The sequence below is a fragment of the Chlorocebus sabaeus genome, chromosome 5 (genome assembly GCF_047675955.1).
Source record: "Chlorocebus sabaeus isolate Y175 chromosome 5, mChlSab1.0.hap1, whole genome shotgun sequence".
In the NCBI taxonomy this organism is placed as follows: domain Eukaryota; kingdom Metazoa; phylum Chordata; class Mammalia; order Primates; family Cercopithecidae; genus Chlorocebus; species Chlorocebus sabaeus.
Window position 1 is genome coordinate 28,792,957 of NC_132908.1, and position 15,532 is coordinate 28,808,488.

The 15,532-nt window shown below is 42.0% G+C and overlaps 2 protein-coding genes across 8 annotated transcripts in view; both read left to right on the forward strand.

Moving 5' to 3' along the window:
* Nucleotides 1-12: 12 nt before the first annotated feature.
* The window catches only part of ZNF267 (zinc finger protein 267), a 142,925-nt gene continuing 127,405 nt past the window's right edge, over nt 13-15,532 (forward strand). The window contains exon 1 of one of the 3 annotated variants that reach the window (XM_073015331.1): nt 13-121. In XM_073015331.1, coding sequence (XP_072871432.1) covers nt 119-121 — 3 coding nt within the window. In that variant the 5' untranslated portion in view covers nt 13-118. Of the gene's footprint in view, nt 135-5,628; nt 5,732-15,532 lie in introns of those variants that run through there. The other 2 variants (XM_073015330.1, XM_073015332.1) reach the window with 2 other exon arrangements.
* The window catches only part of LOC103231546 (uncharacterized), a 47,150-nt gene continuing 31,630 nt past the window's right edge, over nt 13-15,532 (forward strand). The window contains exons 1-3 of one of the 5 annotated variants that reach the window (XM_073015334.1): nt 13-121; nt 9,276-9,402; nt 9,908-10,003. In XM_073015334.1, coding sequence (XP_072871435.1) covers nt 119-121; nt 9,276-9,402; nt 9,908-10,003 — 226 coding nt within the window. In that variant the 5' untranslated portion in view covers nt 13-118. Of the gene's footprint in view, nt 135-5,625; nt 5,732-9,275; nt 9,403-9,907; nt 10,004-15,532 lie in introns of those variants that run through there. The other 4 variants (XM_073015333.1, XM_073015336.1, XM_073015337.1 and 1 more) reach the window with 4 other exon arrangements.

The window sequence follows — 15,532 nt, forward strand, 5'->3', positions numbered from 1 at the left end:
ACCTGGGAGGCCCAGGCGGCTTCGCGTTCTGAGAATACACGGAACCTCTGTTGCTCTGTGACCTGCAGGCACTGGGAGATCCGTAGCTAAGACGCCAGGACATCCCGGAAGCTGGGAAATGGTGAATGTGCCAGGTCGGGGGTCCCCAGAGGAGGGAGAGGGGCGGTCGGAAGCGGTGGGAACCCGCTTTGGGGGCACCCGGGCCTCCCCAAGGTCAGCTCCGTGGTGTGGGCCCCGGGTCCCCGCGGGCGCAACTCGGCCCTTGGTTTCCTCCGCCGCAAGATGGCGGCCGGGTCGGCAGCCGGGACCCCGCGCGTCCGGTCCGGTCCCGACGCCGCACAGCGACCTGGCCCTGGCAGGAGCAGTCTTTGAGCAGCTCTGTGCTGCAGCCCCGCGTCTCCTCAGATTGTGCGGTGAAAACGTGAGGGTCTCAGGGGAAACCCCGGGTCGGTGTGTGATTCGTGTATGGGAAGATACTGTGCCCCATGGTGTCCCAGTCTCCTTTTTCCTCTTACAAATTAAAGGGACTCACCCTTAAAGCGTGGAAGGGTTTATTTGGGCAAACAGCGATTGGTGAAATGGGAAGCCTGCCGCCGTGGTTTGTGGTTTAGGGTCCTCTGAAGCGGCGATTTCAAAATCCCAGGACTTAGCTTGGAAATGCTGCTGGGGAAAAGAAACGGGCAATCTTCTCTTCTACTATGGCTGTAGAAAACGAATACATTTCCACAGAAAGTGTGCTAGATTAAATTGGTCAATTACAAACATTCATTAAAACGTCAGGGCCTCTCTTTTGCAGTGGAGGATTTGTGACAGTGGATATCTCTGTTCCATATTCTACTGCTATCTGGATGTCCGAGTTTAATGCCAGATTTTATGAGACAGAACTTGGCACCTCCTAGAAGTGTTCACATATACTAAATTATCTGCTGTTATGGAAATAATTAAATGACATGTTTCTTGCCCGAAAGAGGTATTGTGGCCTGACCTGTTGAAGTATAAAGTATAAGGGCCTTACCGTTTCCTTCCTTTCTATAAAAACAGTGTTTGAGTGATTTATGCTGTTTTCCTGAAACCTGTTAGGTCACTGAACATCTGACTGGCTGGGCACCTGCCCCTGTCCCTTCAGTTGAAGTAGGATTGGCAGCACTCCCCAGAAGGTGTGCAGTGCCAGGAGAGTGGAAGAAGGTCTGACGTTTGCTATCCTGGGGTAGGTTTTAGAGCTCGCTCCATGCTTGTGGAGAGCTGATGAGATGAGAAGAAGGCATCCCACCTTGATGGACCTGAGAGACAGAGCCTGCAAAGTGAGAAGCGGGCCTGTGGAATAACCCTGACAAGGCATAGAAGACCTCAGTCTTACTTGAGCCTGCAAAAGGAGGTCATTGAAAGCCCAGTTAGTTCTTCTTGGGGAGCGCCCCCTTCGGGTGTCCCTGAGGTTTACAGCAGCCATGGAGGGAGCCCTTTGTACTGGGAGAAGCTGCAGAGTTCTGGAAAGCAGGGGATTCACAGGCTGATGTGGTGGAGGTTGGGCTGGAAGGGAGACTGGGAAGCTCTTTCTGAGGGTGGAATTGTTAGTGTCCTGGAGCTGTTTCTTGACTTTGTCAAATAAAACATCTGGATATAGGTAAGAAGTTCCTTAATTCTAAAGTATTGCAAGAGGAGGAAAGCACCAACTGTAAGATATTTGTGGATCTCACAGTTGAAGCAGAAAAGGCCTTTCATAGGGAGGAGCAAACATGATTAAAGGTGGGAGGGGAAGGGCACGACTCTGGGGCAAAATCAGATCCCTGATCAGAGAATGTGTCACCCTGAAGTCAGCCTGTTCTTGGGAGGGGCATAAAGAGGGGTTGAATGTTGGCTCAGGCTGTGGGTGGGACAAAGCTCAGGGACCTGGAGAAGGGGAGAAACTTCAGCAAGCTTGGTTAACACATATTTTGTTTTGACCACGGGAGACAAAACTCTTTATTTAATTGCTTATGAGGGGGGAAAAAAATGAAACAGGAGAGTCTGTGGCTTTGTGATACCTAAAACAGGGAACATCATCTAAGTCATAACGGGAAGAGGATTCTTTGCAGTAAGCTGCTCTTGCAGAACACAAAGAAAGGGGGATTTCTTTCATCACAGCTGCTTCCCAGGGTTAACCACCAACCCCATCTTTTCCCCATTCCTTTCTCTTGCCCTACACATCTCTTCCATTAGTCTGAGTTGTATCTTTTATAATAAACTGGCCAGTGCAATTACAGTCTTTGCTGAGTTCTGTGAGTCCTTGTATAAAATTAATGAACTTGAGTAGCGTATTATGGGAGGCCCTAACTTATAGGCAATAGCTCAGAAGTATAGATGGACCCTGGGGAATTGTGACTGGCATCTGTAGAGGGGGCAGTGTTGTGGCACTGAAATCTGAACTTGTGGGGTCTATGCTGCCTCTGGGTGGTGTCAGAACTGAGTTGTTGGACAACCAGTTGGTGTTGGAGAATTGCTGGTGTTCAACAAACTCCACATATTTATTGTTGGAAAAAAGATAGCACAGGGACCTGGGCTGGAGAGAGACTCTGGGTGTCTCCAGGAAGAGAGGCTGTATTCTCCTGCACAAAGGGTGTCACCCTACACATTGTCCTGTTATTGCACATCTCCTCCCAGGGAGAGAGGCGACTGAGGATAGAAAGGGAAGAAGTTCTGAGAACAGACCCCGCCCTCACTGTGCTGCTACCATATAATTCCCACCCACTCTGAACACACCCACTAGGCACTGACGTGGCCACGCCCCTTTCAGGACAAGACTTGACCCTCAGGAATTGTGCCCGTAGCACCTTTGCTCCCAGAGTTTCCTGCCAAAATTCCCATACAAATGCCTAGAGGACTCCTGGCTCATCCTTGTCCCCAGACCCTGAAACTGCAGCAGCAACCTAGTCCCTCCATCAACCTAGGCTTGTGGACTACCCGATCATAGTCTCATCTGCCTGCATGGACACAGGAATAAGTCAGAGCCCCGTCTAGGCCAGTATCTGTAGCACAAACCAGTCCTTCCACCAATTCTGCACTGCCCCCTACTCGAGAGTTCTTAGTAGCACCTTCCTTTCTGCCTTTTAACTTCCCCACAGACCCTGACAGGGTCTCACTCTGTCGCCCAGGCTGGAGTGCAGTGGCATGATCATGCAACCTTGACTTCCCTGGGTTCAGGTGATCCTCCCACCTCAGACTCCCAAATCGCTGGGACTAGAGGCATGTGCCCCCCGACACCTGGCTAATTTTTGTAATTTTTGTAGAGACAGGGAGAGTCTCACTATGTTGCCCAGGCTCGTCACAAACTCCTGGGCTCAAGTGATCCACCCACCTCGCAAAGTGCTGGGATTACAGGTGTGAGCCACCATGCCTGACCCACAAACCCCTTTTTTATGTGCACGCAGCGTGTCCAAGCCCAATCCTCAGGTGCCTGAATCCAGCGCCTGCTGGAATTCAGATGTCCATGAATTCAAGATTGTGGCCCTAGATCTTGCAGTTCTGAGAACAAGTAGAAATTAAAAATATATGACTTAAGGGAAGTCTTGAAAATAAGGGAAGACATGTTTCTCTCCTTCCTTTTCTTGAATCATTTACTTTAGAGAATTTTTATATGTAAATTTTTGTCTGCCTTTTGGAAGTATATCTAAATCATTGTAACAGCTAAACAGATCTTTTGTCTCTTGTCAATCTTTGTTGTTGTTGTTGTTGTTGTTGTTGTTGTTTTTGGAGTCTTGCTGTGTCGACCAGGCTGGAGTGCAGTGGTGCCTCTTGGATTCAAGTGATTCTCCTGCCTAGCCTCACAAGTAGCTGGGATTATAGGTGCCTGCCCCCACGCAGGGCTAGTTTTTGTGTTTTTAGTAGAGATGGGGTTTCACCATGTTGTCCAGGCTGGTCTCAAACTCCTGACTTCAGGTAATCTGCCTGCCTCAGCCTCCCAAAGTGCTGGGATTACAGGCTTGAGCCACTGTGCCTGGCCATCAGTCTTTTTGATTCGGGACATTCTTTCTCTAGGAACTGGGAATCATTGATTTGAAATATAGGTAGCAAAGAAGAGAGAGCCATATCTCACAGTTTCTCTAGGAGAGCAGGCATCTACCTTCAGGCCCCTGGCTCCACGTTGCAAATCTACCTGTCACGAAGACATGAAGTTTATTTGTCCTTATTTAAGGAAAAATATGGCCGATTAAAAAACACAGATAGCCTCCCAGTTCCCAGGTGAATTTAGGATGCACTCTATCTCACAAATGGTGCTGTCAGGTCTTCTATTGAGGACTAATGGTGAGTCATGAGTGACTGGTTTTCCATTCTCTTAGCAGATTGCCTGTAATGTCCTTCACATTTGGTCTGATTGTGTCATAAAACAGTTTTCTTTCTTTTCTACCATTGTGCATTGTTTTTCTGATGATTCTGTTTTTAATTGTATTTCCCAAACACTGAGACATGTAAGGTGCCACAGGCCTCACTCTAGAGGCGACGTTCCCTCGAAGACTTCCCGTCACAACCCACAGTTGTGCAGCAAAGTGCCCATTGCCCCGAAAATCTGCAGGTAGAATGGTCTGTCTGCTTATTTGGAATCTTTAATCCCTTCTAGTACAGTTGGCCAGATTTCTGCAAAAGTAAGTTCACAGGGCATCAGTTAGCCATTCCGGCTCTGTCATGCCCCTGGCATCTTCAGACCTGAAACTGATTCAGAGACCATGGGGGCTGGAAACCAACGAGGCACACACACATGCATGGAGTAGGCTTGAGAATCTCAACATTCCCTTCATCCTCTTGCCCAAATGCCCATGAATGTGCAGAGGGCGCATGCCACTTCCCTGCCCCTCCCACACCTAAATCTGCAGCTCCAAAAGTTGAACCCAGGTCCTGGGGTTCTCCAGGATGTGTGAGAGCAGCCTTCCTGAGGGGTTGTCTCCTCTAGTTTTCCTCTCTTCACAGCAACACCCAAGAATGCAGAGCCAGGTTGATTCCGCCTGGGGTCTGCACATAAAGGCTGGTCTCCACCTGGGATCCACAAGACAGGGCCAGACTTTGCGCTGAGGATGTATAGAAAATCCAGGGGACATTTTCTGCATTACGAGAGATTGACGTAGACCTTGTAAAGCCCGACTTTTTGTGTGGGGTCCTTCAAGTTTTCCAGATCTTGTCCAGTGAGCTGCTGTAGTTCTGTGAGGGCCTTCTGGTCTAAGCAGAATATGATGGCAGAATCTGTTAGTGTAAAGCAGCATCTTAGCAGAGGGAGGTCAGGGCCACCACTGTCCAGAGCCATGAATAAAACTACAGTTACCTGTGAGCTGCGTTACTGGAGTAGGGTAATCTTGTTCTTTCTTGTACCCAAGAGTTGGCTGATCAGGTATAGATAATATTACACCTGGCTCCAGAATCTGTAGCTCCACTGGGGCAGTTCCACTTTGTATCCTGGCCCCACAGAGTCAGCCTGAATCACTCCTGCCCAAATCACTATTGGGGCCTGAGCACAGGATCACCAGGGACTCCCTCACCAGCACCTGGGGGTCCTTGAGACATTTGGTGATGTCCTGTGCAGACTGAGGTCAGGCTGACAACAGGGTATAATTTCTTTCCATCTCAGAGGGAAAGGAATGCATTATCCAGGATTTGTTCCTCCACTCTCAGAAGGAATCTGTTTGTTTGGTATCCAAATGGGAGTTGCTCCAGTTTTCTACTACGTGGACGAAGAACAAAGAGGAGTTCTGGAGACTCATACTGATAGGTAAACCAATTGCTTCCATTTCATGTGGCCATTAGGTCAACACTTGTAGTAGCCATAGTCCCTACCATCCAGGAACTTTCAGTCTAGAGCAGGTGGATACTGGCCAAATTCAGCATCATGTGGTCCTGTGCAAGCACGGAGGTATATGGGGAACTTGGGCTTGATTTGGGACACTGCCCTTATGTTGACATTGTGAGTTCTGATGTCACCACCCAAAGTGCCATCCATGGACAGAAGAGTTGTTATTATTATTATTTCTATCATTTTCTCTTGATTTGGTTTTTAACATAATTTCCCAGAAGGCCCTACATGTTTTGACTAAATTGCTTGTTAATGGATTTACAAAATAGTTAAGGATGAAACAAACAGTTAAAATCAGAAAAACTCTGGGAGTCGAGTTCTTGTGGTCAGGCTTAGGAAACACAGGACTTACATCAGCAAGATAGAGATGGGAAGCCTAGGGCCTGCCACGTGCCCCTTGCCTTGGTCTGCCCTAACCCTGCCCAAATCCACCCTCTTCTGAACTTGGTTCAGGTCTGGCCCCACCTTGGAGCCTCCCTTCACAGAACTGTTTGTTGGAGATCAGACTTCTGAGTGGTTGCTCTTGCTGGTTCTCCAGAGCTCACAATTTCCCCAAACCCAAAAGCAGTTAAATGGGAGCAAAGGACAATATGGGGGCCTGAATTTTTTTCTTCTTTGAAACAGTGCTTCTAGAGACATCCCACCTGGCAACCTTTTTTCCATTCCTGCAGATCCAGTAGTTGCTCCGCAAGTAGTAACAAGGTCAATGTGAAGACTACAGTGAGAAATCCTTATGAACTAAACTTTACCCTTCTTTTCTGTATCCCTCCCACCAGTCTGTAGTTAGCTTTTGTAGTGACAGGGAAACAGAAGAACAGAGAGAAAGTCTGGACCATCCTCTAAATCTTGCAGGGAATTATGGGATACTCAGGACCCACATCCCAGGGGTTTATGTGGCTTAACTCACACCATGTGATGTTGCCAGCACAGTGCATACTGTGAGCACATAGTACAAGCTCAGTAAACACTGCTTTCATGCATGTATCCATGCTGTTTTCCAAATGCCGACTTAGATGTTACTGTCTTCTCCAGCCTCTGTAGACTTTAAATGGCTGGCAAAGGATGTGATTTTTCAGGACATTGGTTGGTGGTCCTCGCTGTGAATGAAAAGTATTTGTATTATACTTTATTGAGTGTAAGGGACTCTGTGTGCTGTGCCCGCTTCCTCTAGCTGTGTGCTAATGATAATGGGTCTTAAGCCGATTCATGGAACTTTTCCAAACCTGCAGAATCACAGTACTTAGCACAGGCCCCAGAATACCAAATGATGTGTATGCATATTGAAGCTTGAGAGGAATGCTTAGCTAAGTGGTTCTCAGCCCAGGCTTCTAAGTAGGGTCACATGGCCAGTTTGAAGAAATATGGCCACCTGTATCTTCCCCCATAGATCTGTTTATTATTATACTCAGATCATGATTTACTTTTTTCCGTCACTGATATCACAGTAATGATTATGGGTCCATCTGTACATCAGCACTGATACCAGTTCGTCTCATTACAGCCGATGCTAACTTCATTCCCCTGGTTCGGGTGCTCTCTGCCGGATTCCGTCACTAGTTATTTTTCTCTTTGTTGTTAATGAATATCTAGGAGGGAGGATTTACTGAGTGATGCGTATAAACCATCTCGTTTAATCCAGAGACTCCCATTGCTTTCTAGTTTCCCTTTGCTTGTGGGTTGCTTTGGAGAGTGAAGGCTCTCACATTTGTTGACTGTAAATACTGGTTTTTGAAACTGGAAGTTCTGAAACAAGCCTCACTTCTGTAGGTTTCCTTTCTAATTTACTAATTTCACAAGCATGCACTCCTTTATTCTCTGTATTTTCGGAGAAAGATAACAACAATTAACGTATAATTAATATATCTACTGTCTTAATATTCTAAAATATAACACAGCACTTAGAGTAAATAAAACAAAAACTTGGGGGAAAAAAACTAGACTCAGAAACAGAAGCTCTATTTTAGTTTATATCATTGTATGTATTAGTCTTCATAGTTTGTTAAAAAACAGAAAAAGGCATCATCCATAAAGAGTTTTATAGTTTTAACACAACTTAAAATATTTCTTAATTAAGAAATGTTCTGTCACTTTTCATGTATGTATAGTTACCATTTCTATGTGTGTGTGTGCGTGTGACATAAACATCATTTGATCAGTTTTGTGTTGCTGCCTTCCTGTTTTCATCATCTTCTCAGTTGTGACACCTGCTCTGAACAGTCTTTTATACTTATCTCTGCATTTGGCCTGTTATATCCCTTTGAAATGAATTCTAAGTTAGATACTGGGGTAAAATAATAAATAAATAAGTAAATTTAAATACATATAAATAAATAAAAAATAAAGTAAGCTCTATTATATACTAGATATTTGGCAAAATTTTTTTTTCACGCTTGAGACAGGGGAAGCGTTAGCAAAACATTTTTATTAAAGAGGAAGAAGAGTATTATTTCTCACATAGATTATTTTTATGGTTTTATCAATACATGAAAAACTGCTAGGATGACATCTAGGAAATAGTAAATGTTCAAAAAGGATTCTTCTATTCTTGCTATTATGTTATAACCTGCAAATTTCATAAAACTCTCAATTCCACATCATCCCTGAATTCTTCCCTCAGTGTTCTACCTCTCTGCTGTTCAAAAGTGTGGCTTCTGGACCTGAGGCGTTGGCATCACTGATGAGCTTGTTAAAAATGCAGAAACGCAGCCCCAGCCCCAGCCCCAAATCTCCTGAATCAGAATCTGCATTTGAACCAGTTCTGCAGTTTATTGTTGAATACAATATAATTTGAGAAGTATGCCTCTAAGTCACCATGACTTTTCCACCTGAGAATTATACACAACTGATTGTGGATGATGTAAATATAGACTCAAAAGTGTATATTCCTATGTTGATGCCTTAGTTTTTTATTTGTTTTTGTTTTTTGAGACGGAATTTTGCTCTTGTTGCTCAGGCTGGAGTTCAGTGGCGCAATCTTGACTCACTGCAACCTCCACCTCCCGGTTCAAGCGATTCTCCTGCCTCAGGTTCCTGAGTAGCTGGGATTACAGGCTTGTGCCACCACGCCCAGCTAATTTTTTGTATTTTTAGTAGAGATGGGGTTTCATCATGTTGACCAGGCTAGTCTCGAACTTCAGGTGATCCACCCACCTCGGCATCCCAAAGTGCTAAGATTACAGGTATGAGCCACCGTGCCTGGCCTTGATGCCTTAGTTTTATACTTTATATTCTATATAGGCATAGTATCTACACTGGTTTTGTGGATCTTATATCATTCTCTTTCCACAGAGTTAGAGAATACATTAGAAAATATTATTGTGTTTGAAAGTATCTTATTGAATATTTCAGGTCACTCATATAAATCAGAGTCAGTTTTCTTAGCTCTCTTATTTCATCTTGGTTTGTCAAATGATGAACTCTGCCCATGGCCACATGGTCAATGTGCTATTTATTTTTATTTCAGGGATTGTTGACATTCAGGGATGTGGCCATAGCATTCTCTCAGGAGGAGTGGGAACACCTGGACTCAGATCAGAAGCTTTTATATGGGGATGTGATGTTAGAGAACTACAGAAACCTGGTCTCTCTGGGTGAGGATAACTTGCCTTTGGAATATCTAACATCTAATAACTAAGGGTTTTATTTCTGTCCTTTGTAGAATGTCACTTGGGAGCTTATGCTTTATATGAATGAATTCAGGTTCCTGCTTCCAGGAAAAAAAAAAAATTGTGGGTTTATTGTAGAAAAGACTTCCTAATGTTTGATCTTGACATTTGCCTTCTTTCTTGAGGTGATGTAGAAGCTTCACTGTAGTTTAGTGGTGATTCTAGAAATGGAGTGACATAAACTATGATTGCCCACACTTTAAAATCCAGTTCCTTCTCCTTATTTTTGATTTAGTCATACTTGGAAGTGAAGCTCAGGATTCCTTTGTTTAAAATGCTTCCTAAATATTCTAAAGAAGCTGACAGGAAACTGTTTGGGGAAGTAATTTTCTAGGATCCTCTATAATGTTCCCTCTTTACTGAGTATCCTACTGAGCTGGCAATTAAAGAACTCCCAGCAAGAATCATGTGACTTTTTCTAATAAAACAGGTCTCGCTGTCTCTAAGCCGGACCTGATCACCTTTTTGGAGCAAAGGAAAGAGCCCTGGAATGTGAAGAGTGAGGAGACAGTAGCCGTCCAGCCAGGTAGGTGGGAGCAGATGAAGTGGATGACATGGGTGAGAGGTCCAGCGGTCAAGAAAGAACCAGACCTTGGAGTGTGGATTGGGAAGTTCTCCAATGGAAATGATTTTTGAGACACTTGGGTTTCTTTCTTTCTCTTGCTGTCACAGAGGGACATCTTCTGTCTCATGTTCTTAAATTATCTGATGATTCTCCTTCCCCTTCTGTGATCCACCATCAAATTCACAGTGACAGCCAAAGTGCTCCCCTTGGCCTATGAGGGCCTGTGTGATCTGACTGCCCTTGCATTGATTTGGGGGCTCTGGGAAAGTCTGGGCATGTTTCTACCTCTGTGTGGAACCCCTTTTAAAGTTCTGGTTTTGCGTCATGTCAGAAATGTGTGAGATGAGTGATGGACAGTAGGATTTTTTTCAAAAGTCCCAGGAATTCTGTGGATAGATGCTACATATTTTCTGGTATATTAATTTCTAATCCTATGGTGGTTTCCAAGATGATCCTACAAAAATTGAGACTCAGTAATTCATCACAGTGCAAAACATCTTCCTAAATATAAAAAAAAAATCCGATCCTGTATTTCACTTCAACTTTTCATCTTTCCTAGTCTAAACTAAGATTAGAAATATAATATCTGTATGCACAAATTCCACAGATTTAAAATCATTTAATATAATACTATGTAGAATTCTTAACTAAATAAATGTCTATGGGGAGCTGAGAACGTTGTTCAGTATATAGTAAACTTTCAACTCTTACCTTATATATTCATAACATTTTATAATTTTGTCTGGTTAAGCGAGAAGCTTAATGAGAATGTGTTCTTTATGTTTGTTTTCTTTCTTTTCCTTTTCTTTTTTCTTTTCCTTCCTTCTTTCATGTGGATTTTTTCCCCACACTTGTAAATTATATCTATTTGAGAGGTGCATCCTGATCATTTGATTTTATATATACATACAGTGCGTATTGATTAATACAATGAAATTAATTAACATATTAATCATCTCACATAGTTGCCAGGTTTTTTGTGGAGAGAACATTAAAGATCTACTGTGTTAGCAAATCTTAAGTATATATGAGTATTGTAAACTATATTCACAATGCTGTACATTAGATCCCCAGAATTTATCTTTTAAATGAAAGTTTGTACTCTTTGACCAGTATCTCCCCAGTTTTACCACCTGTCAGCTGTTGGGACCCATTCTATACTTTACTTCTATGAACTCAACTTTTTTTAGATTCTACAAATAACTGATATTATACAGTGTTTGTATTTCTCTTACTCAGTTACCATAGTGTCTACCTAGTTCATTCATCCATGTTGTCAGAAATGGCAGGATTACCTTCTTCATTATGCTGAATAGTATTCCACTATATATTGTGAATAATCAGCTATGAACATAGGGGTGCAGATATCTCTTTAACTGATTTTATTTTATTTATTTATTTATTTATTTATTTATTTTGAGATGGAGTCTCACTTTGTTGCCCAGGCTGGAGTGCAGTGGCGCCATCTTGGCTCACTACAACCTCCACTTCCCAGGTTGAAACGATTTTGCTGCCTCAGCCGCCCGAGTAGCTGGGATTACCTGCTTGTGCCACCCCGCCTGGCTAATTTTTTTGTATTTTTAGTAGAGACGAGGTTTCGCCATGTTGGCCAGTTTGGTCTTGAATTCCTGGCCTCAAGTGATCCTCCTGCCTCGGCCTCCCAAAGTGCTGTGATTACAGGCGTGAGCCACTGCTCCTGCCAGATTGTATTTCTTTTAGGTACATACTTAGAAGTAGGATTAGAGGTTCATATGGTACTCCTATTTTTAATTTTTTGAGGAGCCTCCATGCTTTTTCCCATAATGGCTGGATCAATTTACATTTCCACCAACGGTGTACAACGTTCCCTTTTCTCCACACTGTCACCAACATTTGTGATCTCTTGTCTCTTTGATAGTAGCCATTCTAACAGTATCAGGTGATATCTCATGATTTGATATCTCACTGTGGTATCTCTCTGTAAATGTGAGGTGATGGCTCATTGAGGTTTGATGTGCATTTCCCTGATGATTAATTGTGTTGAGCACCTTTTCTTAAACCTGTTTACTACTTTTATGTCATCCCTGGAAAAATTTCTAGTCAGGTCCTTTGAATAGTTTTAAGTCAGATTTACTTTTACTGGCAATTGAGTTGTGTGAGATTCTTACATATTTTGGATATGAAACTTCTTATCAGATATATTTTCTCCCAGTCCTTAGGTCAGTCCTTAGGTTGCCTTTTCATGTTGTTCTTTGTTTCCTTTGCTGTGCAGACACTTTTTAGTTTGATGTAGGCCCATTTGTTTTTGTTTTTTTATTTTGTTGGTTGTGCTTTTTTGGTGCGAAATCTAAAAATTCAGTACCAAGGCTGATGTCGAAGAGTTTGTTCCCTGTGTTTCTTCTACAAGTTATACAATTTCTGGTTTTACATTTAAGTGTTAATTCTTTTTGAGTTCATTTTTGTATATGGTATAAATGTTCAGTTTCGTCCTTTTGCTCATAAATATCCACCTTTTCCAGCATCATTTATTGAAGAGACCATACTTTTTCCTTTGTGTATCTTGGTGCCCTTGTCAAAGATTGCTAACTGTATACACATGGGGTTATTTTTAGTTTCCTTGTTCTGTCCCATTGGTCTATGTGTCTTTTTAGGTCAATATAATACTCACTATTAGTATAGCTTTGTAATAGCTTGGAATGAAGACATGTGATGCCTTTACCTTCATTCTTATTTCTTATGATTGTGTTGGCTATTTGGGGTCATTTGTGGTTTTATAGAAATTTGAAGGCCAGATGTGGTGGCTCACATCTGTAATCCCAGCACTTTGGGAGACCGAAGCAGGTGGATCACTTGAGGCCAGGAGTTTAAGACCAGCCTGGCCAACATGGCGAAACCCTGTCTCTACTAAAAAAATGAAAATTAGCCAGGTGTGGTGGCGCATACCTGTAATCTCAGCTGTTGAGGAGACTGAGGCAAGAGAATTGCTTGAACCCAGGAGGCGGAGGTTGCAGTGAGCCAAGAGCACGCCACTGCACTCCAGCCTGAGCAACAGCGAGACTCTATCTCAAAAAATATATATAAAATAAAATAAATTTTAGAATTTATTTTTATTTCTGTGAAAACTGACATTTGAATTTTAATAGGGATTACTTTGTGTCTGTATATCACTTTGTGTAGTGTGGACATTTTATCAGTATTAATTTTTCCAGTCTGTGAACAAGGGCTATCTTTCCATTTATTTGTGTCTTTTTCAATTACATTCATCAGTGTCTTACGGATTTTAATAAGCAGATCTTTTACCTCCTTTATTAAATGGAGTCATAATAATTTTATACTTTTTGATGCTATTATAAATTGGATTGTTTGCTTAACTTTTTTTCTCAGATCGTTTATTGTTAGTATATAGAAATCCAACTAATTTTTGTATGTTAATTTTGTGACCTCAGCTGTACTGAATGAGCTTATTAGCTCTAACTCTTTTTGTATACTCTTCAGGATTTTCTGTATATAAAATCGCCTAATCTGCAAGCAGAGAGAATTATAATTCTTCATTGCTGATGTGAGTGCTTTTTATTTCTTTTTCTTACCTAATTGCTCTTGTTGCAGGGCAGGTGAGCCCCCAGATTGGGGCTTATCCTGGGAAGGTTCATAGCTTCACTCAGGAAGAATTCAAATGCAAGGTAATGGTAGAAGAGAACAGCTTTATTGAACTGGCAGTGTTGCAGCTCTATGACTGCTCCTGTGGAGTGAGGCTCCCCTGTAGGCAGTGTGCTGAGAGGAGCAGTTCTGCAGTCATGTACTTATATACCCACTTTTCATTACATGCAAACTAAGGGGCAGTGTTTTTTCCCTTCAATTGTTTGGAAGAATTTGAGAAGGGTGGACATTAATTCATCTTTAAATGTGTGATACCATTCACCCATGAAGTCATTTGGTCATGGGCTTTTTCTCATTGGATTTTTTATAACTGCTTCAATCTCCTTTCTTATTATTGGTCTGTTCAGTATTTCTGTTTCTTTGTGATTTAATCTTGGTGAGTCATTCATTTCTAAGAATCTATTTCTTCTGAGTTATCCAATTTGTTGTCATATGATTGTTCATCGTAGTCTCTTATTATTCTTTGTATTTGTGTGTTGTCAATTGTCATGACTCATTATGTATTTATTTATTTATTTGAGAGAGGATCACACTTGGATGCCCAGGCCAAAGTGCAGTGACTCACTGCAGCCTCATCCTCCCAGGCTCAGGTGATTCTCCCATCTCCCAAGTAGCTGGGACTATAGGTGCATACCACCATGCTCAGCTAATTTTTGTACTTTTTGGAGACAGGGGTTTCGCCATGTTGCCAAGGCTGGTCTCCAACTTCTGGGCTCCCAAAGCGCTGGGATTACAAGCATGAGCAAGTGCACACAGCCCATTTGTAATTTTTTGAGTCCTCTCTCTTTTTGTTCCTTTGTTTAATCTGGCCAAAAGTTTCTCAATTTTGTTTTCTTTGAAAAATTCAACTCAGTTTCTTTGATCTTTTCTATTGTCTTTCTAGTCTTTATTTAGTCTCTTTTTGTTCTAATTCTTATTATTTCCATAATTATGCTAACATTGGGATTGGGATTATTTTGTTCTTGTTCAAGTTTCTTGAGGAATTGAGTTAGATTGCTTATTCAATATCTTTTTTGTTCTTTTCTTCTTTTTTTTTTTTTTTTTGAGACGGAGTCTCACTCTGTCGCCCACACTGGAGTGCAGTGGTGCGATCTTGGCTAACTGCAAGCTCTGCCTCCCAGGTTCACACCATTCTCCTGCCTTAGCCTCCCGAGTAGCTGGGACTACAAGTGCCCACCACCACGCCCGGCTAATTGTTTTGCATTTTTAGTAGAGATGGGGTTTCACCGTGTTAGCCAGGATGGTCTCGATCTCCTGACCTCGTGATCCACCCGCCTTGGCCTCCCAAAATGTTGGGATTACAGGCGTGAGCCATGGCGCCTGGCCTTTTTTTTTTTTTTTCTTAATGTAGAACTTTATTATTATAAACTTCTGTATTAGAACTGTTTTGATTGCATCACACAAGTTTTGGTTTCTTGTGTTTCCAATTTCATTTGTCTCAGGATATGTTTAGATTTTTCTTTTGATTTCTTCTTTAACCCATTGATTTTTCCGGAGTGTGTTGTTTAATATTTACATATTTGTGAGTTTCCAATTTTCTTTCTGCTATTGATTTTCAGTTTTATATCAGTACAATCAGAAAAAAAACGATATAATTTTAATCTTTATAAATTTGAAAAGACTTACTGTTTTTTACTTTTGGTTTAACATGTGATCTATCCTGGAGAATATTTCATGTATTCTTAGAAGAATGTGTATTCTCATATTGTTGGGTGGGACATATACGTATATTTAGTCTATAGTGTTATAGTGCACTGTTTTCTTAATTTTGTGCTTGAGTGATCTATCCATTTTAAGTAGAATACTAACATTTTCTTTTATTGTATTTCTGTATATTTCTCTTTCCAGTTCTCT